General features: G+C 44.7%; 1 protein-coding gene across 8 annotated transcripts in view; it reads left to right on the top strand.

Moving 5' to 3' along the window:
- Nucleotides 1-23,295, top strand: part of SLC4A10 (solute carrier family 4 member 10) — a 1,479,043-nt gene that overhangs the window by 1,287,517 nt on the left and 168,231 nt on the right. For all 8 annotated transcript variants that reach the window (XM_069616332.1, XM_069616329.1, XM_069616333.1 and 5 more), the window contains exon 16: nucleotides 11,441-11,602. In XM_069616332.1, the coding sequence (XP_069472433.1) occupies nucleotides 11,441-11,602 (162 nt within the window). The remainder of the gene's footprint in view (nucleotides 1-11,440; nucleotides 11,603-23,295) is intronic.

Here is a 23,295-nt window from a genome sequence, read left to right as displayed (position 1 = left end):
TTCTGGTAATATTGGACTAAAGGATTCAAACGTTGGTTGGGTGGAGGTTGTAGCTGACGGGCTGGCCGGTATGGGTGGAGGATTGTCAATTGGCTGTAAGAGAGCCAGTTTAGTGTTTAGAGTTTTTGTCCTTTCAATAGCTGTGGTGTAAAAGTGGAGGGAGAGCGAGTCACACAGTGATTGTGACGGGGTCGGGACGGTTGTATTACAAGCTGGATTGGTGAATTCGGAGATGATTTTGTGGAGTTCTTTGCTTGGGTTTTTGCAGTTTAGGATTCGGGGGTTGTAGTGGGCTTTTTTAGCTTTCCGGATTTCAGCCTTGTACCGGTACAAGTGTCGGGCCAAGGAGGTCCTGCTCTCGTGGGTTTTCTCTTTCTGCCAATTGCGTTCTAGGTATTTGTAGTGTCGTTTAGTGGTCTTCAGCTCAGGAGTGAACCATCTGGGGAAAGGACCATGGCGGGTTGATGGTTTGCACGGGGGTGAGTCGCATCAGAGATGCGTTGAGCCATGTGTCAAAGGCCTCAGGTGTTAGTTGGTTGTTGGGACGGCAGGTAGGTGGTGGAGACTGGAGGAGTGCCTCAGCTAGGTCCGGGGTGATTATTAGTTTTTTCCAGCATTTGCGTAGGTTCGGAGGTTCAGATGCGAGTAAGGGAAGGGGGCCGGGTGAGGGGATGGCGAACGAGAGAATGAAGTGATCAGACCAGATGATAGGGGTGGGGGCCTTTAAATGGATCAGGGTGTTGGAGCTAAAGATGGCATCGAGAGTGTGTCCTTTAAAATGAGTCGGGCCGTTTATGTGGGGTTGGAAATTAATTGCATCTAGACCGTCAATCAGGGCGTGTGTCATAGGGTTGGTGGGGATGTCGAGCCAAATGTTGAAGTCTCCGAGAAGGGTGAGGTTGGGATGGTTTATTTGGAGGGTGGCAATAGAGTCGCAGAGGTTGTTTGTGAAATGTCTATCATAGCCAGGGGGCCTGTAGATTATTAGGAAGGTGTGTGAGAGCGATGGGGAGAGGGATAGTTTGATGAGGAGGGATTCGCAGGATGGAATGGAGGGTTGGTTGTCCATGATTGAGGCGCGGAAGAGAGATTTGAAGACGAATGCTACCCCCCCTCCTCTGGACGGACGGTTCAGTGGGATGAGGCAGTAGTCAGGCGGAAAGGCTTCATTTGCGATTGGGCTGAAGTCATCAGAGAACCAGGTTTCAGTGATGAAAACTAGGTCTGGTTTGACAGAGGTGAGGAGGTCAAAGATGCAATGTCTGTTTTTTGCTACAGAACGGGCGTTAAATAGGATACAGTTCACATCGGCAGGGAAGGTTGGTTTTGGTGCTGGAGCGGGATTGGGTGGTGGGGGAGAGAGTGGAGGGATAGAGGTAAGGTTGGTGATGCTAGGGAAAAGTGGGCGAGCCGAAAGTTTTGCAGGCTTCGGGCGGGGTTGGGTGGCTGTGAGTGATAGGGTGATCGGGCTTGGGGTGGGGGAATTGAGGGGTGGGCATTTGGGAGTTTCAGTTGCAGTTGAGGAGAAATCGAGGGAGAGGGGTTTTAGGAAGGGAGAGGCCACGGGGGAGGGGGGAGATTGTGGGAGAGAGGTGGTGGGTCGAGACAAGGGAGGCGACGAGAGCAGAGAGGTTGAGGGGGACCAGGAACGTTTCCTCTTTAGTTTCTTTGCTGCAACTGGTGTGAGAGAGAGGGTAGGGGGGTTAGAGGGGGAGAGGGAGGCAGCTTCGGTTCTCGCTTGGGATAGGCACGCAGTTTTTAAGGAGGGGAAGTGGTGCGGTCGGGGGGGAAAGGTGGCAGGGGTATGATGGCAAGGCGGGGGGTGGGTGATTGCAGGGTGGGGTGTGATAGTGAGGGGAGCGGGCATGGGCAGTGCTGGCGGGTCGGCGGTGTGGTTCAGGGGATGAGTGGTCTTGGGGTGAGTGGCACGCCATTGTGCCCCCCTGGCTTGGTGTTTGGAGAGGGTAATGACAGGGATTGCGGAGGAGGGTGGGTTGTTTTGGGGGGGTCGGGAAGGAAGGCAGATCGGAGAGTGGGGGAGGCCCACGGGAGTCGTTTCTGACAGGCACTGGTGGAGTTGGTGCGCTCATGGTTGGTGCGAGCTTTGGGTTGATTTAGGAGGGTTTTCTGATTGTGGTTCCAAGCTCGGTGACTCACGTTTATATGCACACTTCCAGGTTCAACTAGTCAAAGATTAATTGGTGCTTCTAAGCAATTGGGTACAGTTCTAACTGCAATTTGGTACGCTTCTAAATGCAGTTGGGTACACTTCTAAGTGCAAATGGGTATACTTCTGAGTTGAACAACTTTTCAGGGAGGCTAATGGGCGCAACTTCTAAATGCAGTTGGGTATACTTCTGAATTCAACTTTCTCAGGGAAGCTATTGGGCGCAACTTCTAGATGCAGTTGGGTACACTTCTGAGTTCAGCTTTTCAGAGAGACTGTTGGGCGCAATTTCCAAATGCAATTGGGTACACTTCTAAATTCAACTTTCTCAGAGAGGCAATAGGGCACAACTTCTAAATCAATTGGGTACACTTCTAAATTCAACTTTCTCAGAGAGGCTGTTGGGCGCAACTTCTAAATGCAATTGGGTACACTTCTAAATTTAACTTTCACAGAGAGGCTGTTGGGATTTTAAATGCAATTGGGTACACTTCTAAATGCCATTGGGTACACTTCAAATGCAAGTGGGAACAATTCTAAGAGTTTCAGTTCTAACAATTCAATTCTAACAATTCAACTTTCTCAGAGAGGCTGTTGGGCTCAGCTTCTAAATGCCATTGGGTACACTTCTAAATGCAAGTGGGAACAATTCAATATTCAACTTTCACAGAGAGGCTATTGGGCGCAGCTTCTAAATGCAATTGGGTCCACATTTAAATGCAATTGGGTCCACTTCTAAATTCAACTTTCACAGAGAGGCTATTGGGCGCAGCTTCTAAATGCAATTGGGTATACTTCTAAATGCAAGTGGGAACAATTCTATATTCAACTTTCATAGAGAGGCCATTGGGTGCAGCTTCTAAATGCAATTGGGTTCACTTCTAAATGCCATTGGGTACACTTCTAAATGCAAGTGGGAACAATTCTAAATTCAACTTTCACAGAGAGGCTATTGGGCGCAGCTTCTAAATGCAATTGGGTACACTTCTAAATGCAAGTGGGAGCAATTCTAAATTCAACTTTCACAGAGAGGCTATTGGGCACAGCTTCTAAATGCAATTGGGTACACTTCTAAATGCAAGTGGGAGCAATTCTAAATTCAACTTTCACATAGAGGCTATTAGGCGCCGCTTCTAAATGCATTTGGGTACACTTCTAAATGCAATTGAGTACACTTCTTTCTATATTCAACTTTCACAGAGAGGCTATTGGGCGCAGCTTCTAAAAGCAATTGGGTTCACTTCTAAATGCCATTGGGTACACCTCTAAATGCAAGTGGGAACAATTCTGTCCAGGATCGATTCATTTGGACGTTCAAGCACCTGTATACATGATTCCAGATGGGTTAGTGTACATTTGCTGTTGAAAATCTAATCCACTAGTTGAAGAGACATATGTTGAGTTATTTCCTAAAGGTCAGGTGGTTCGCTTCCATGCACAGCTGCTTGGGTAGAGTGCTCCAAAGCTTGTCAGCTAGAAACACACATAAAATGATACATGGCTCCACTACTCCATCTCCTCAATCCATTTTACAGGTTTGCGAATAACTCTCCTCGATGGGCTCTGAGACACGGTTGCTCTGCACTCTCCATCACTGCAACTGTCATCAGTGTCTACATTGCCATCCATGTCCTCAGAGCCAGATTCTTGTGAAGTTACATCATCTGGTTCCTCAACATCATGTCAGTCATACGTTTTTTAAATAAAAACGAGTTTCTGGTGATGCAGCGACTGGCACTCTGAGCTGACACCATGGATCCTTTGATGGCTGTCACGGTCAGTGACTTAGGGTCAAGAGGAGACACTTCGTTCTGTCCTTCTGTCCTTGTGAATGTTGCACAGGTACTGCATCCCCTACTTGTAGATCAGACTCTTTGGCTCTTCTCTTCTTATCTGCATACCTCCTAATTTTTGTCTTGCTAGCCACATCCTTTTTGCGTACTTTTAGATCTAGATCAGGTCCAGATATCGGCTCTGCACTCTGTGGTAGTCTAGTTTTTATACTCTGCCAAACATCAATTCTGAAGGGCAGACTCCTGTTGAGGGTATTCCGATAATCTTGTAAGCAGAGTGCAAATGGCTTGCATGAATGATCCTCGGTTGATGGAGCACACTTGAAGCGTGTGCTTTAGATTGACCATAAAACTTTCGACGGTGCCATTAGCCTGTGGCCACAAGGGTGTAACTTTCCGGTGCTGAAATCCTAGACATTCAACAAACATTGCAAACTTATGCCCACTGAAGGGCGGGCCATGGTCCGATTTTACTGTTGTTGGAATACCATAGTCAGCAAATATTTTGTCAAGTGCTGGGATGATGGCATGTTCTGCCATTTAGTGAACCATGTGTATTTCTGGAAAGCGAGACATCTCGTCCATGACTACCAACACATGTCTGCCATTCGCTACTGGTCCAAACATGTCAACCGCAACTTCATCCCACACCTTCAGCGGCATTGGTGTCATTTTTAGAGGTTCTGGGAATGCGCATGTGGCTACAGCCTTGCAGATGACAGGTTTCAAGAGTCTTCTGCACTTTGATGTCCATTTGCAGGAACCACACGTTTGTTTGAAGTTGTCGTTTACTGGAAATGACCCCTCCGTGCCCTCTATAAGAAAGATTAATCATGCAATCTTGCAGAGACTCAGGGATGAAAATTCTGTTCTCCTTCAGTAGGAGTCCTTGTGTAGTGACTGATAACACATCCTTTAATGATTGAAATGTTTTAAATATCTTTGCTCTTCTTCTGACAGGCTGGCGTCACCTTTGCGTGATTCACACCATCTTCCTGATGTTACCTTCTCCTTGACTTGCGTCAGCACTCGATCTTGATGTATTTCCTTTATGATTTTGGGTGCAGTCAAATACTTTGGGAGTGCATTGTCTACGATGTAGTTGATGTATTGATCCGCCTTGGATGACTGTGTACTATTCAGATAGGAAATCTGCTGGGTTATTGTCTTTTCCAGGCCAGTGGAGAATGTCAAATGTGTATTGCTGCAACCGAAGCCCCCAGCGTGCAATTCGCAGAAGCATCTTTGCATTTGGCTTGCCATAGACAGTTGTAATTGCCGAGGTAACTGGCCATGCCCAGAAATGATCGTACTGCTGATCTTGATGTAGGTGTGGCAATAAGAGCTTGCACTTCGTATATATCAGGTTGTAGGCCTTCACTCGAAAATAAGTGACCAAAACATTTCAGTGTGGGTTTGCTGAATTCACACTTGGCTGCATTTAGTGTCAGATAAGCATATTCCACTGCCATGCACACTTGATGCAGCGTCTCATCATGCGCCTCCTGTGTTGCCCCAAATATTAAGATGTTGTCACTGTAGTTAAGACACTGCGGTATGTGCCGAAATACTTGATGAACTTCCTTTTGAAAAGTTTCAGATGCTAATGAGAATCCAAAGCTGAGTCTTTTATATCAAAATTATCCCAAATGTGTTGTGAAAGAAGTAATGTCGCGGGATTCAGTGTGTAGTTCCAATTGCTGATAACCTTTGTTTGAATTGAATTTGGAGAAAACATTCGACCCAGGCAGAAGATGCATCATGTCCGCCATTATTGGGGAAAAGTGCTTCTCTCTTTCAATGCCAGATTTGGTGCTCTCATGTCCACGCAGATTCAGATTGTGTTCCCATTTTATTTTGTATGCACAGTGACAATGGGGGAGACCCATCGGGTGGGTCCTGCCACATGTTCAATGATGTCTGGTCCTGTCGCATGCTCAATGATGTCTTGATTTAGCAATGCTTGTAGTTTGTCTTTGACTTGCTTCTGGATATTTAGGGGAATTCCCTGATAGTGCCGTGCTACTGGTCTGATGTCAGGATTTATGTGCAACTTAATCAGTTTTCCCTTGAGCTTTCCTAATCCTATGAATAGTGAAGGAAACATCTTGACTACAATGTCTTTGGGGTCTGTGGTGTAGGCTGTCATTGTTTGATACACTATGTGAACTAGCCCCATTTGCATGGCCGATGTGAACCTGAGAATACTGCCTCCTGGCACCTCTCCTTTCACAACATTTTTGACCAATTTTGCCGACTGTGCTTGTGGCTTTGAACATGCCTTTGCACTCTAGTGGCTTAACAGATCTGTAAGGGTATATGTATATCTCATCTGATTGCAGTGCCCCATTATTTTTGAGCCCACGATATGTGTCCTCATTTACCAGATTTACAGGTGCCCCAGCGTCAATCACAAACTCTCGTGCATCATCATTTACTTAGAGCAATAAAGTCAGACTATATTCCACTGCGGTCTTGTTCCTGATGGCGTGGACATACCCTTGTTTGCGATCACCACTTGACGAGGAATCAGAGTCGTCTTGATATCAGGAAGAGGCTGCTACATATCTTAGTTTTTGGCATGTTGACCTCCTTCTCTGCTCTTCTGAAGTAGAAACTCTGTGGTATTCGTCTTTCCTTTCAGCTTGTCTTCTGATTTGCTGCAGGGATTCCTGACATCTTCCTGGCGATTTCTTCCACCTGGTGGTTGGAGACCTGCACTTTCTGGACAGAGGGCCATGAGCTTGCTTATTGTAGCTTCCATGGTCTGCTGATTACTAGACCTATTTGATGTTTTTGCACACAGACTGGAAATTATTTTTCACCTTCACACCCATCACACGAGAGACCAATCGCTGGACAGGGACCAACATGAGGAAAATTATATCCACAACGGTAGCATTTGCGTTGTTGTCTGTTGGTTGGTTTTTTTGACAATCGCATCTGGCATATGGGTGCTGCAGTTTCTGTATGTAAGATTTTTATGTTGACTAGGCAGTTTGTCTGCTGAGAGAGCGCCATGGTGGCCCTGGCGAGCATCAGGATTTCTTCAAAAGACCAGGTCTTTTGCAGCAGTTTTTTTCGAAACTCAGCCGACCTGTGATTTTAATGCTTCCTCTGTTGAATAAGGATCAAAATCACAATATTTGACTCTCTTGCGTAATCTTATGCCAAATGTGTTCAGTGTCTCACCCTTCTCCTGTGTGGAGGTGTGAAAGATATGTCTCTCGTAGTCCACTTTTCTTAGTGGAGCAAAATTGGCATTTAATGAATCAATAATTCATTGGAATGTTTTTGTAGCACTTTCAGGCATCTCAAACATGATGTCCCGTACTATGGGCCCTAGAGAATACACTAGAATTGCTCTGAAGCGTTGTTTTTCTCTGCCACCACTAGCATCAGTGTAAAGATTAAGTTCCTTTAACCATCTGTTCCATAGTGGTGCCAGATTGCTGGTATCTGATATGTTAAAAGGCGGAACGGCCTGTAGTTGAAGGGATTCATGGCCTCCCTCATTCTTATATGGGAGGCCAGAGGCTGATCCAAGAAATCCACCTGTCTTGGCCCAGCATGGATAATCTGGGCTGCTGGCCCCAGAAGGTCCTTTAATGATATTCCACCATACCTTAGATTCACTGTTGTATAAATGCTGGTGCAGGGTGTGGAGAACGCCGTCCTCACGTTACCCGCTGATGATGCAAGGCCTATACTCCTCCCCCTCAAGGTCGCCACAATGAATGAAGCCTGCTTTGTAAATCCTGCAGCAGGGTGTGTCTGGAACGTCCTCCTCGCATTGCCTGCAGGTGGCGAAAGGCACGCATATCACCCATTCCTGCTACCGTCACAGAGCGAAATCTGTTTCATGGGCTTGACGTGCCTGGAACTCAGAGCACCGTGCAACGTTGGCCTTGCGACAAATGTGGACTCTTTAGACACTTGTCACCAATGTGATGTTCCTTGACGGAACATTACCATGATATCAGCATACCAAGGAATACCTGAAGAAGGCCAGAGACACTGAGCAACTGTGTCTCTTTATCGCAATCATAGGCACGAACTGCCGTGACTCCGCCCTGTCACGCGACATGCTCTTCAGTGGCAAAGATGAATACGACATCGACATTGGACAGGGAAAAGGTTTGCCCGAACATAGAAACAGGACATTACACACCTTGTGTGGAATTCAGCAGCTGCAACTCCTTTATCTTCGGAACCAAAGGGTACAAGATAGTCCATTCCATTGTCCTGTATTTTTGCAGATAGCTGGAAAGTTTGGCAGACAAGTGCTTTGAGGGATTGAAGTTCAGGTTAGATTCTAGTGATACATAATTTGCAATTTATTTTATTACAATAGCAATCCATATTTGTATACATTCCACAATGTGTTGTCTTTTGTCCTAAATGTTTAAACGCTTTATTCAGGATTTTGAAACTCATGGCCTCGCTGGCTAAAGTGATTGCAATCTAGCGCATCATTTTGAATGTGGTTAATGCTGAAGCAGTGGTCATTAATCGGTTTCAGAACAGCTTCCCAATTAGCGCATTGCGTATTAACAGTTGTACAGGTGAATGAATATTCGGTTTTGAGATTCAAATTTTTCTTGTATGTTAGTTGCATGGTTTCTGCGATGTGCAGACAATTTCACACTGTTCGATTCTGTTGTTTGGTTTGCCACTCTACTTTTTATAATCATGTGCTTCACATTATTTGATTGCCTGTAGGCTTGACGTGGAGTATCTGGGAATAAAAATGATTTCAGATAGTCAATTTCTTGTAGGTTCCAAGCAATCTTGTGCAGGACTTTAAGGTGGGGTTGAGTGGTGAACATCATCTTGCTATATAATGAAAGGCCAAATATATGTTTGTCCGATGCCGTCATGTTAAGTAGAGGCTGCTCGAACGCACACAATGCTCTACTAGAGGGAGCTGTTGCCTTAGGATATTCAGTGGTCCAATTCGCATAGCTTTGCCTGTTGTCACCGCTAGAGGGAGCTGTAGGCTTAGGATCTATAGTCGTCCTACTGAGTCAATGAAAACCTGCACTTTGACTCGTATACACAGTCCTGTACACTATCAGGACATAATTGCTTAGTTGTTTGTGTTAAAGGAGTTTATTTTCATACAGACTTCTCACAATGCAATTTATTTGGTAATTGGCTCATTTCTTGGCCAGACATTTCAATCAGAAGTGTGGTACATAGAAGGAGGAAAATACCACAGAGTAGAGGCCGTCCCATTGCAGAGTGCCTTCACAGAGTTGCAATGATTACAGGTATTGTATTCTATGACCATTTATAGAGTGCAGACTATGGCCAAACAACATCTATGTGCTAAGCAACAAAGATAAGGGTGGGACCAACTGAATAGGCCTATTAGACATCAGAATAGAGTTTTTTTTTTCTGATTTCTATGAAACTGAAGGTGATCAGTGAACTCATGAAGAAACAAAGCTAGAGAGTTCCAAAGAGTAGGAGCCAATACTGAAAAGGATCGGCCCGTGCTTGGGCCCTGCAGTAGCTCAGAAAATTCAGTAGAATTTGTGAAGAATCCCGCAGGGTTCTAACCGGCTTATATCGGGTCAGCCTGGAGCACAGATATTCCATTCCAGTTTTGTAGATGGTGTGATGAACAAGGCACAGTATCTTCTACTTGATCAGGCGCTCAATTGGGAGCCACTGCAACTGGCAAAATAAGGCCAAAGAATGGGACAGCCTTGAGGCTCCAAGAGCCAACCGGGCCACAGAGTTCTGCAGAACCTGCAGGCGCTGGAGCAAAAAGGCAGATTGCCCAAAGTAGATGCCATTGTAGTAGTCTATGCAACCCATAATGGAATAAGTAACCACATTGGTCCGGGACTCGGGAGGGAAGAATGGCAGAGATTCTCCTTAGTACTTTGAGCTTGGCAAAGCCCATTTGGCACACAGAGGAAATATGCACTTCTCTAAAGTCACTGGAAAGATGTTTCATTCCAATAATTTTTTTAAGCTTTAAATAAAGGTGATAGATGTATTGCAGGTGTAATGGAGTAGTCCCTGCAAGGGACTTTGGGTGACAGGAGCAATACATAAATATAGCGTATGTGTAGGCCTAGGGATAGTATTTACACCAATACCGTGTACATGTATACCATTTCTTAACATCACAGTAGGGTGGTTAGGGGAGTCATGTTGCTTTGATACTCATGGGAAGAGCATTCAAATGATGAGTGGCCAGTAAAGAGAAAGAGTGGGAGAGGGGGGATGCAAGTTGGATGGGGAACCGCAATGCTGTTGAGAGTTGCAGAGCATACAGCTCTGATGAGAGAGTAGAGGCGAACCCAATCCATCAGGTAGTGAGGGCTGGACCATGGATACATTTTAATACAAGGACTAGAAATTTAACTGGAAAGTGATTCTGATTAGAGAGGTGTCCAGTGGGTTTTTGTGTATGCCAAAGTGGGAGAGGATGTAGGGTGGTTCTAAAGGGTGAATTCAGCCAACTTGAGTGTTTTTTGCGGGGAGAAAACGTGTATAGGTTATGAACAGGCAGGAGAGGTATTTTGAGTTTGCTTAGGACCATGGTGCAGATAAGGGATTTGGAAGAGTGGTGTGAGATGTGGACAGATCGCCCTGATATTTAGATGGGGTTGGTAGAGGGGTGTTGGCATTGAAGGCTGGGAGAAAGAGTTCAGCATCAGACAGCATAGTACCATGCAGTGAGGGATGGCAGTGAGGCAGCTGGCGATTCACTCTGGGAATTCAGGAGTGGGGGAGGAGAAGGAGAAGGAAATCTGAGTTTCCTCAGCATAGATGGCTTATTAGAAACCAATCATCATCAATGACTCTGGTCAGCTACAATACGGTATCTCCCTATGTGCATGCAACCATTTATTTGAGCATGTGCAGTCTGCAAACTTATGCTTGGAGAAAATACCATATGAATTGAAGAGTATGTTTAAAAAGCATGCATGCTTTGTGAAAGGCAACACGCCTGCGAATAGTCTGAGGTGGATAATCTGACTGTGGATTTAGGGGAGACATTCAATGAAGACATAGACATCTACACAATGATTCCCTTTCCTGGTAGACATTCAGCCCTCATGGCCTGCTAGAGAATCACAGAGAACCAGCATTACATCCTATTTGAGCAGCATAGCGGACAGGCCATTATTTATGCAGCCCAAACCAAATACTGTGTGACCTGCTGATATCTGCTGCTCTTCTCTAATGAAATGTAACCTGAAACCGCAATACATGTATCCCCTTGTGCAAAAAGGGTGATGGCTATTTGAATAACTGGCCTAAACCTTCATCTGTTCAGTGTCTGTATGTTGTTCTATTCACACATGTGGCAGATTAAGGAAAAATAGCAACTATTCTTGTTTGTACAGTTACAGTTGACCTGTCATTACTTGGATTGTTTTCTATAGTTTTATTTCATCATTTGGTATAATGTATCCAATTTATGTGACCACTGATATCTTTATGCTTTCCACCTCAGGATTGCATGAAGTTCCATGGAGACTATGTGGGAAGAGCATGTGGGCATCATGGTCCTTACGTCCCAGATGTTCTTTTCTGGTCATCGATCCTATTCTTTTCAACGGTCATAATGTCGTCCACGTTGAAGCAATTCAAGACCAGCCGATACTTTCCAACAAAGGTAAATACTTTCATGGGAACATAAACTGTCAACTTTTTTTGTATAAATTGTGTTATTTCAAAGTAGATTTTATTATTTTGTCTAAGAGAATTTACTGCTTTTCCAACTGATGGATGGTCATTTTGTTTTAAAGTGGTGGGTCAAAATTGATGTAGCCACCACTATCTTACACATCAGGTAACTTATTCTGAAAACTGGTGTGATGGCAATAATGAAATAGAAGTTGTTAGGATTTGATGAGAGCACCAACTTTATAAGAGTGCCTTTATGGTATATTGAGGACAGTGATGCCAAAATTCCCAAATACAGCCAACGGCTAAGAGGATCTGGGAGAGTATATAGAGAATGTTGACCCCTATTGTCTATTCTTTTTCTTGCTGGTTGGAATAGCCTAAAGAAATTTGCCTTCTCTATCTAGACTTCCTCAGGGAGTTTCTAAACTGGCTCTACATCACCACTTGTGTTAGTAGCTACCAGAACACTCGATATGTGCCTTTCAGACACTATGCCTGAGCTGACGTCTTCTTGTCATGCACTGATGATCCTCTTCCTGTCTCTGTATTCTCATCTCTCTCTCGTCTCCTGAACCCAACTCCACCCATCTTCTCTCCTTCTATTCCCTACATATTCCTCCTCTGTCACCCTAAGTTACTAGGGGAATCCAGACGTAGACCCCTTGCTCACTATTCTTAGAGAGGCACAGCTCCACCCTACTGATGAGGTCCAACTAGACCGAAACATGTGTCTGGGGTTGCTGTTGGTGCTCTTGTTCAGAGGAGAATTGCCTAGCATTTTGGTGCTGGACTGCCCCAGGGCAGGACAAAGACTGATATGTTTGGGATATTTCTTCTCTGTGAAAGATAGTGAGCTAAAGACTCTGGGTAAGTCTCTCATAACCAGGACTAAAGTCTGGCCGAGGGACTCCCAGGACCCCCCTTGTTAATTTGCATATTTAAGTAACTTTGGGTCTTACCCTAAGTTACTAGGGGGAATCCAGACGTGGACCCCTTGCTCACTATTCTTAGAGAGGCACAGCTCCACCCTACTTATGAGGTCCAACCAGACCGAAACACTTGTCTGGGGTTGCTGCTGGTACTCTTGTTCAGAGGAGAATTGTCTAGCATTTTGGTGCTGGACTGCCCCAGGGCAGGACAAAGACTGATATGTTTGGGATATTTCTTCTCTGTGAAAGATAGTGAGCTAAAGACTCTGGGTAAGTCTCTCGTAACCAGGACTAATGTCTGGCAGAGAAACTCCCAGGACCCCCCTTGTTAATTTACCACCCTAACAAAGACTTCCCCAGTCCCTGGGTTAGTATATGTAGAATGTTGACCCGTACCGTTTATTCTTTTTCTTGATGGTTGGAATAGCCTAAAGACAATTGCCTTCTCTATCTAGACTTCCTCAGGGAGTTTCTAAACTGGCTCCACATGACCACTTGTGTTAGTAGCTACCAGTAAACTGGATATGTGCTTTTCAGACACTCTGCCTGAGCTGTCGTCTTCTTGTCATGCACTGATGATCCTCTTCCTGTCTATGTATTCTCATCTCTCTCTCGTCTCCTAAACCCAACTCCACCCATCTTCTATCCTTCTATTCCCTACATCTTCCTCCTCTGTCCCTCCTATCACTCCCAATTCTTCTCCTGCTCACCTCCACCTTTCTATGTTATACTCTCTTCACCAAACTACTGCGCCCTCCTCCACAATTCTACTCCATCCTCCACAGTACTACTCCCTCCTCCACACTACTGCTACTATGACTCCACACTACTTTCCCCTCATTCAACATCCTTGCACTTTCAGACACTTTCCAGTCACTCCCAACATAGTACCATTTGCTCGTACCAACCAACACCTCACTTTTTTACACTTTGACTAAACACACCAGTCCACCATCCTTCCTCCTGCTGCTTTCCTGGTCTGCCACCTCCTCTGACCTCATCCAAAGAACTCACAACTTCCTGTATCCTGTTGCTCTTTTTATCCTCCATCTTCTCCCATTGGGTTTCTAGATCTATCCAATCTTGCCGTCTTCCCCACAGAAGTGGTGTTAAAATCATTGCATATAATATGTAGCATGTTAAGCCCCACCATAATTTATCACACAGAGCTGTTGTGTTCCAAGAATGGCAGCCCATGGTGTAGTGTGTCCCAGTTTCTATTAGTGTGCCACAAGGCAGACATCTCCAAGGTACGTTTATATTGTGAGCGCGACTCCCTCTCAGTTCTCTGAGGTGCAGCAGTTCCACTGCATAGTACAGGGGAGAGGTGTGCAGCAGGTCAGTCATCCGCAGTGATGCGCTGCCCCTTCTCCTGCTGCCTCTCTCTCTGTTTGTTGGTTTGGAGGATTGTAGGTAGCCTGGGAGACTAGTGGGTTGTGCTTTCTGCACTGGTTTCTCCATATTGCTGCAGCATTGACTCTGGGTCTAGAAAAGAGAGAGAAGACCTGGCTGGCATTTCTGTCAAGAGGCATGGGGAAGGGGTGCCAAAGGGAACTGCCCATGTATAGACTAGCACTTGGGGATGGGAAAGGAATTGGGGGTCTCTCAAATGTCACCACCCACCTCTGGGGGCAGGACTGACTCTTTCTTACACCCTGGTAGGCCTCCCACACCAGGCTGAGGGGGGATCCTATTGCCTTGTCACAGGGTCAGGTTACTGTCCTTGTTACATCTACCCTCTCCACCAAGTCATCTTCCTCCTGGCCACTCATTGTCTTACCCACTGCTTCCTCCCATAAGAAAGGTTTCTTGATTTCAGGAACTCTCAGAGACATTGGCCAAATAGTTGGAAATCTGTATCCAACAGAACCTCGTCTACAATGAGGGGCATCGTGACTTCATGGTCTAGTACGTGAAGAGTAATATTTGCTTAGGGATATTAATCCAGGACTCCAAGGACACATATGATTTGCAATATATTTCCCAGGAGCAGCTCTTCTAATGCAATCATGTTAGCCTACACAGCATATTTCTTGTTCCCTGAGTCTAGGAGAGCTTTGGACGGAAGCCTTAGACTCTAATGGGGAGATGGAATTCCTGGTTGGTTTCTCAAATAGTGCATCCTGTCCATGCTCCTCACTCTGATCCCTACTCTTTCTTAAGAAACAGAGCCACAAGGTATTCCGCCTCCGTCCAGTCTAGTCGGTCCTCTGCATCCAGAAGGGGTTTGATGACTGGAGAGAGTAACGTGTGTGTTTGCAGACATAATTCAGACCTCTAGCGAACCTCATGTTTTGAATTGGGTGTTAGTTGTCACTGACCTGCCAGTCCAAGTATTGTGTTTGCACAATACTTAAAGATAAGAGAAAAATTGGGAAATGTGGACAGCTAAAATCACACCACACTGGATTGATATTCAAAAAGCGAGTCACTTGTTTTTGCAGTAAAAAGTAATTTTAAAGTTTATTTCGAATACTGTTCATCTTTGTACAGATTTATGTTTATAAAGATTTTCTTTCTTCCCTGGTCCTCTGCACGTTTTTCACCAGTAATTGGAGTACTGGCTCATCAGGAGGAAAATGGAGGATGGTTTGGGATCTGATAATGTTAATGCAGTCCAATTTAAAGAGCATTTTCTTAAATGATTTAAAAAGGTGCTTGATTATTGCCTTTCTATGCATGATACGCTTTTAGATTTTAATTTTGCCCAATGATGAGTCTCATGTAAGGGCTCAACTTTTTATCCGGGTCTGTCCTACTTGTCAGTTTTGGGCGAACTTTAGAAGGCTTTGGGGGTCATTACGACCCAGGCGTTAACCATGGCGCTATTAGCGCCATGGTTGACGCCGGTATTTTACTGATTGCGCCATGGTGGATGGCGGAATTACCGCCCCATTCCAAGGTTGGCGGGGCGGTAATTCCCCATTCACCATTGGCCCTTTCCCATTCCCATTTCTGCCCCCATAGAGCTCATTGGGAATGGGGAAGGCGGTAATTACGGTACCACAAATTGTGGTACCGTAATTACCTCGGAAGTCCCTTTGCGGGTTCCTTCCTTTTCGGCTGGTAAAACCAGCCGTTAAGGTGGGGACCCGCAAAGGGACCTCGTAATTAGGCGGTAAGGGGTTAACGGCGCCGCCACCGTTTACGGCGCCGTTGACCCCTTACCGTCTGGGTCGTAATGAGGCCCTTTGTCTTTGTGGGCAGAAACGCTTCCTTGGTCCTCACATACAAGGTTCATTGAGACAAGAATGCTTGTGGCGTGTTTGCGTGGCCGTTTGATGACTGTATGGAGAAACCAAATCTCCATTGGTTCCTCCTTGGGTTTCTCAGGCAGGTGTCCAGTCTTTTCACATGCATAACATTGTATCACCTCTGGACATTTTGGAACTCCAGATTTCCTCCATTGTGCCAGTGATGCAAGACGTGGCTTGGGTTCAGATTCTGGTGGAATGGGGCTTGATTTCTTTAGGGCTGGACCCATTACCTTTTTCAGATGGCTGATTTATGGCCAATGGTCTGCAACCATGTGGTTGATTCCTGGGCATAATTCACTCTTTGGTGGGCTTCCGCTTTTTGTATTGCCTCGTCAAAGGTGGGTTCATATAGTTGCCAGATAGCTGTTTGTAGATAGAAGCAAATCTATGAATCATTCTAATGCTACTTCTTCATAAATTTCATCTACCAACCATTTGTTGAGTAACTGACGAGCCCAATTGGACAGCTGTCTGGGAGATTCTCTCTGTCATAGACAGAGGAGACAAAGGCAAAATCTGTAGTTCCCTTGATCCTGTCCTAATCTCTCCAGGATGCCTCATTTCAGCTCCTCATTTGGAGTGCTCCCATCTGGATTCAGGGCTTGGAATGCTTTTTGGGTTTCCACAGCCAACAATGGGGTGATGTACCTGGTTCAGCAATCCCACTGCCACCCTGCTGTTTATGGAAGTCTTTCCAAGTTTACAAAGAATACTGATGAATCCTCTCTGATGCCAAGTTTTGATAGAATTGCCGGTTGTTCTTTGGGTTGCTCTCAACTATCGGCAATCACACCTTGTATGTCTGTGAGGGTTTCTTGGTGTTACCTACATATGTTTAGTTGACCTTCCACTAGGGCTCTAAATAGCAACTAGAGTTTGAGCTGGTTTCTCGTATAACCAGGGCTTTTTCTGGACCTGAGGGTGTTACTACCTCTTCTTCTGCTGAACTATGGCACTGTTACAGTACTGAAAGGCAGAGCTAGCTAGGTGGTCCACTTACTTGGGTCTTTCTCCACTGGGTGGTTCTCACTCAGGGCTTCCATATTTGTTGTCAACTGTCATCTGTCTATTCCAACCTTGCAGATTCCCAGGAATACGCTGATTCTTCTACTTAAGGATTGGAAGTTTGTAATTATAATTCCACTCTTATCTCCCAAATCTCATGTTTCAAGGGCTGAGCACTCAGATTCACCCAGGAATCTCCTTACTCAGATCTTCCTTCCAATCTTCAGGAATGTTCTGCCTTTGAATCTGTTCTTATAGGATCCCACAATTACACCACATGTCACAGATAGCTCAAAGAACACTCACAACTCCCAGATACAGCGCAAAGGTATTTGATTAATTTTGTTCGTAGGACACTCGTGCCGTCTCTCTCACTCTCTCATCTAGAAAGAGTATTTTCCACCTTAACCCAGACAACCCTAGTCCACGGGTTAGTATATACAGAATATTGGCCCCTACTGTCTATTCCCTATCTTGCTTGTGAGGATAACCTTCATGCAATTTCCCTTTCAATCTAGACTCCTTCAGGGGCTTTCTAAACTGAACCTACTGTACCATGTGTGTTATTAGCTACCAGAGGTTTGGGATGTGCCTTTCATACACACTTTCAGACACACTTCCTCTCCTCCGCTGGTGTTCCCCTCCCTTTCTCTGTATTCCCCTCCCTCTACGCTCTGCTGCATCCAACTACATCGACCTTCACACCTTCTACTCCCTACGTCTGCCCCTCTGATGTCTCTCACTCTGGAGCTCAGGTTCTATGAACGGGTAATGCAAATGAATGATGAAAATACCTTGCGTAAGGCTTTTGTGTCATTCATTTACGTTACAGCTCGTATTCAATCATTTGTATGGTGGAGAGAGGTGGGGTGCCTCCCTTCCTCTCCACCATACACATGCTCCAGCTTTTTTGCTAGTGTGCATTTTCATGTCTGCGCAAATGCTGGAGATCTCTATGGGGTCTGCCTGATTTATGCACCAGAACAATGCAGGTGGACTCCATAGGGGTCCATTGTACATGGTAACTGCGAGTATAGCAGGGGATGTACAAAATGACAATTAAATCCTCCCCGACATGCAAGCATGATGGGTAGGGTTTCATTTCAATTGGGAACTCTGCTTACCATGTGCTCATATTAAGCAGTATTCCCAGTTGAAATTAAATCCTCCCCGAAGTGCATTTAATTGTGAGTGCTGCTTGCCATGCAAGCATTGTAAGCAGCGCTCACATTTAAAAGTAAACACTGCCTGTCATGCAAGCATGCCAGGCAGTGTTCACTCACTTTCCACAGTTGAGTGCAAAAGTGCAGGATAAAAGGTGGCGTACACACTTGTATGCCACCTTTTGACCTGCACTTTTGCACCCCTGCATGCAAATGGTGAATATTTGGTAGCAGGGAGCCTTTTATATTGCAGTGCAAACATAACGGCTCCCCAACATCAAATTACACATTTAATTAAAATGAGCATCTCTTTCTCTTGCTAGTCTTTGCCCTACGACGTTACTTCTCCCTCCTCCACACTACTGCTCCCTTCTCCACACATTACTCCCTGCTCCACTCTGATACTCCTCCTCTGCACTACTTCTACACCACAACCCTATCTTCCACTTATGCACCCTCCTTTCACTCTCACATACACATTGCCTTCACTCCCTATGCTCCACCTAAAAATGGCACTTGCCTGCCTTGCATGCACGCTCATAACATAGCGCTACTTGCTCTCACCAACCAATACCTCACCTTTTTAACAATTCACCTCCTTCCACCGATGATCTCTTGGGCTGCCACCTCCTCCTTCTCTGTCCTCATCCAAACAACCCAATACATCCTGATTCCTGTTGCTCTTTTTATCCTACCCATCTTGCCTCATTGGGTTTTTAGCCATGACCAATCTGGCCCTGTCTTCCCCACCTGGGAGGTGTTTCAATCACGAGAAGTAATCAGTAGCAGGTTAAGCCGTGATGCTTTTCACAGCGCGCAGCCACCATGTTGCAAGAATGGAGGCCTACGGTGTCGAATGTACAGGTCTTGCTCAGTCTGCAAACCCAAGCATATTTTACTATTAAGTAGGCTGATGATCCCAGCCCAAACCCTTATTCAAATATGTTATTTTCTATTTTTTGACTTGTATTCAACAGAAAAAAGCCACTAATGTCTTAGATACCTGCCTTGATACTTCCTGAGTTCACCTCAATGGGGTTAAGATAATTTCACATGTACATGGAGTTAGAAAATACTGACTTGTAATCCTGCAGGGTCCACAACTCGTAAACCGATGATCAATACAAGATAAACCAATGACATGTGTGACCAAAATGCACTGCAAGTGGGGCTGTACAAATGTCAAGGACTTTGCCATCAAACACTTGGTCAGGTTTTCTGTAAAACGTTACCAACGTATGACGTGTTCTGCTGCTGCCATTTCATGTCTGAAACCCCTGCACCAGCTGCCGTAATCAAAGAAGAGATTTTACTGACATTACCAGCTAACTGAAGGGAGTGCAGAGAAATATTCACACAAACCAATTTTTGCTGAAATTATTTCTCGCAAACCAATTATTTCCAGGTCAGAACATGATAATGATGAGGATGCTAACCACAGAGGGTAGCAAGCAGTCATCACAGTACACCCTTCCACTTCCTGTGTTTCTCTCCTGGTAATTAATCATCACATATATTACTTACAATTGATTGATACATATTGAACATATTGTACTTTTTCCCCACCTTCTGGGGAGGAATGGAACAGATGGCGTGGGTGGAGGAGACTGGGACGCACAAATGTTGATTTCATGTTATCTTATCTTAGCCCAATGATCTGTTTGTGGGTGTAAAGTGTACAGCAGAAGAGGAGAGGCAGAGTGAGAGGGGCTATGCCAGGTTGCGCCTATTCATTTGGTCAGTGTGCTAAATGTAAACCATTTGATTTGTATTTTAATTTTGCATGTGCACGTTTGTAAAATGCACTTGTGTGTCTAATGTAAACACAATTATATTGTAATTTTCATTTATTATTAATAATTCTTTATGGGTTTATTTTTTTTTAAAGTGTACTTATTTACATGTATCGTGCATTAGTAATATTTTATTTTTCCTTTAATAATGTTTGTATTAAAATATTTGAATTACCTTTATTATTATTATTATTATTTCTCTAATATTAATGTTTTGATGTGACTGTTCTAGCTTTCATGAATTACTGCAATATGTGTATTCACCTTGATTGTTATAAATTCTGATCAATATGTTATTTTCACTTTGGTATGTTTCCTTTATAGTTGGTGTTCACTCACCTTCCTTATTATTTCTGATCAATATTTCCTTGTTTTGTCACTGTGATAGTTTTCTTGAATTACGTATTTTTCTAAAATGAATGGGGGCGTTTGTAAACTGGAGTGAGTGTAGTAAAGAGTCACACGTTTGGAAGGCACCGGAAGGGGAAAATAGCAGAGGATTATATAATAAGAAATCCTGGGGCTGTGCCAATTTATGTAGTATGCAAAGTAGGGAACAGTGCACACACTTTCACCCAATTGATGCAAACAGCAGTTTGCCCATTCCAGCTCTCATGCACCTATTGTTCCAGTAATGTCCAGCACCTCTGTCAGATTCAGATGCTTATTGTGTAATGCATTTATCAGCACATTTAGTTACAATTTGAATAATATATGAGCCATAACAATAGCCTCGGATACCGCATATGCAACCAGGTGCATTCATTGCAGGTATATAGGGCATACACACCTGTTTTGTCAGTTTTCTTTCATGAATGTAGACCAACCAATCAAGCAGTCAAGTGATTCCATTAGCCACACACAATGTGCCTCTCAGAAATCAAAATGGGGCAAGCAAGAAAGTGCCCACATCCAAGAATGCCAGCAGCGTGGCGTAAACAGGGATCAAACCATCCCAGGTCTTCAGAAAACCACAGTGGCCGCTGTTTTGTGTATCTGTTGTATCCACTAATACCAGAACTCGTAGTGAACAAGGAAGTGACTCTGATACTGAGCCAAAGGCATGACAGTAAGATGACTTGTCAAATAACTGTATTCGGCCATCAGACCATTAAAGTGCATCCTAATACAAAACAATAGTTACTTTAATTTAAGAATACATCATTTTGCATAGTAGAAAAAGAACCCCCTTTTTTATTTACATGTAATCATTCTAGATCCCTTAAGTTTTGAGCTACAATGGTTACCATTTAGTCTTGGACCCAATAGTATTACATTTGCACCAGATAAAGAGGAATAATGAAAGAGGTTTCCAAATTGGCCGACAGTTTTCAGATAAGAATAAGAATCGATTAGTAGCCTACTGTTTGTAGACCTGCCAGGGTTCCCAGCCCTACCCAGAACACCATTGCCCGCCCTTGGATCCCAAATTTCCAGTTTGACAGAGTCACGGGAATTGTCACCCTCATTGTGCATTCTGTGGCAGCTCAAAATCGCTAACCCTGGACACAAAGGTACAGCCCCTACAGTACAAAGCCAATGTAGACATTTATTTGAGAGTACTTCCCTTGATTCTCGCTGATTGGGAGACAATTTCCATACCCCATGTAAAAATATTATGGCCCTCCTTGGCCCCCCAAGCACTTGATGGCTGATTGTGCTTTCCCGAGTGGATGGTCTATGTGCTCTGTTTTCAACTGAACTGGGGCCTTGGGTTCCCACTATGTTTGTGGCCGATTGACTCCTATGGTGATCATAGCATTAGAATTAGGGTCCTTGTTGCCTTCCCTGGATATATTTTTCTACACAATCAGTCAACTCAAAGTCAATGGAAACTTACAATAACATTGTGGGTCATTATAAGTTTGCCAATCTGGTAAAAGTGCCAGTGAAAGTGCCATTAATTCTGTGACTGGAACATTTCCCAGACCGACAAATATTTGGTGGGGGTTCACTGATTCATCTCCAGTCAAGAACTGGAGGTAACTCAGGCACAAGCACCAGTATTATTGGTGCCAGACGTTGCAGCAATCCCCTGCATGGAGTCCTATTGGACTACATGGATTGGGGATTTACTGCCCTTTCTGAAGCCTGTAATATCACGGTAATAATGGGATACCAAGCAGCGGTAATGGTAGGCCAGTTTGCCAGTATCCCGTCAGAATCCCAAGCGGGATACTGGCAAACTTATAATGATCGCCATATTAAGTAAAGTAGGAAAATACAAGTTTTTCTATAGTGTAGTTCATGTCTTGCTGGCAAGCCGTGGAGCGCTGTGCAGTAGAGGGTGTGATTGATTTACTATGCAGACATTTCTTCTAGAATCCATGATCCTTTGCAATTTTCTTAGTTTCAAACATTTTCCAGGACAATATTGCAATATTAGAGTGTGTCCATTGGTGTAAATTCACCCGAAGACCTTGCTTGTCACAGTATTTACACATTTTCCATGAAGAGTACTAGCAAACAGAACATTATATAAAATGCCCAATCAATTGTAAAACAAAATATAGAAATTCTTGATGTAATAATTGATGTGCAGCCAACCTCTGATGACATCACTGAACTCTATTGGGCATCATTACGAATATGGCAGTACAGTGAAAACGGCGCCGGTAGTGCAACAGGCGCTGTTTTTTCCGTGCCGCCACATTACGAGTTCTGCTTGCGAGTGCCGCTCTGCATGCCTGGTCAGACCAGCCATGCAGAGCGGCACCCACAAGCAGAACTCGTGATTGCACCGGCACCGTTATCAACAGTGCTGGTGCAACCATGCTCCCCACCCCCATTCTGCCCTCTGGGGCAGAATGGGAATCGGGAGCCCAGCCATACCGGCAGCCGCAAATGGGCAATTACGTCCCATTCAACTCGTAATTGGCTGGTAATGTCCCATTTGCAGGTGCCGGTGCCAGTAACGAGTTTGGCTGTAGCCGTGCCCTTAATAAGGTCACGGTTACCACCAAACTCATAATTAGGCCATATATCTTTTCCACCCATCTGGCGCTAATTTGGGCGACAATCTGTTGTCTGCTATGAAGCTGAAAGACTCTCTGGGTTTTTGGAAACTAGCATGAGCCAGAGGTTATTCCAGGCAGGCTCTTCTAGCTGGGTGTATCCCGAAACTGATTTGGTGAGATTACTTCACAGCCCTGTAGCATGAGGATAGATCTGCGTGGGTTCCGTTGCAGGGCTCTGATGTTTATGACGATAGTTTGAGTAGGACAATGTTTGTGCAGCTCACCTTAAGCCAGGAGGAAGTCAGGATAGGACTTATATCCCAAAAGCAGGAAAAGCCCCGGGACCAGATCATATCCCAAATGATTTTTACCTGTCGGACCACCCGATATGGGTACCATACTTGGCCAATCTTATTAATGCGATCTTGGAGTCTAATACAGTGCCTGTTTTGTGGACCGCTTTGTAGATTGTCCCAATATTTAAATAGGGGGCTAGGGATCTGCCTGAGAATTATAAGCCCATATCCTTGCCAGATGCAAGTAGGACGATTTTTGACAGGGCGGCGCTGGGGGAC

The sequence above is a fragment of the Ambystoma mexicanum genome, chromosome 9 (genome assembly GCF_040938575.1).
Source record: "Ambystoma mexicanum isolate Mex_15411 chromosome 9, UKY_AmexF1_1, whole genome shotgun sequence".
In the NCBI taxonomy this organism is placed as follows: domain Eukaryota; kingdom Metazoa; phylum Chordata; class Amphibia; order Caudata; family Ambystomatidae; genus Ambystoma; species Ambystoma mexicanum.
This window is presented reverse-complemented; position numbering and strand designations above follow the sequence as displayed.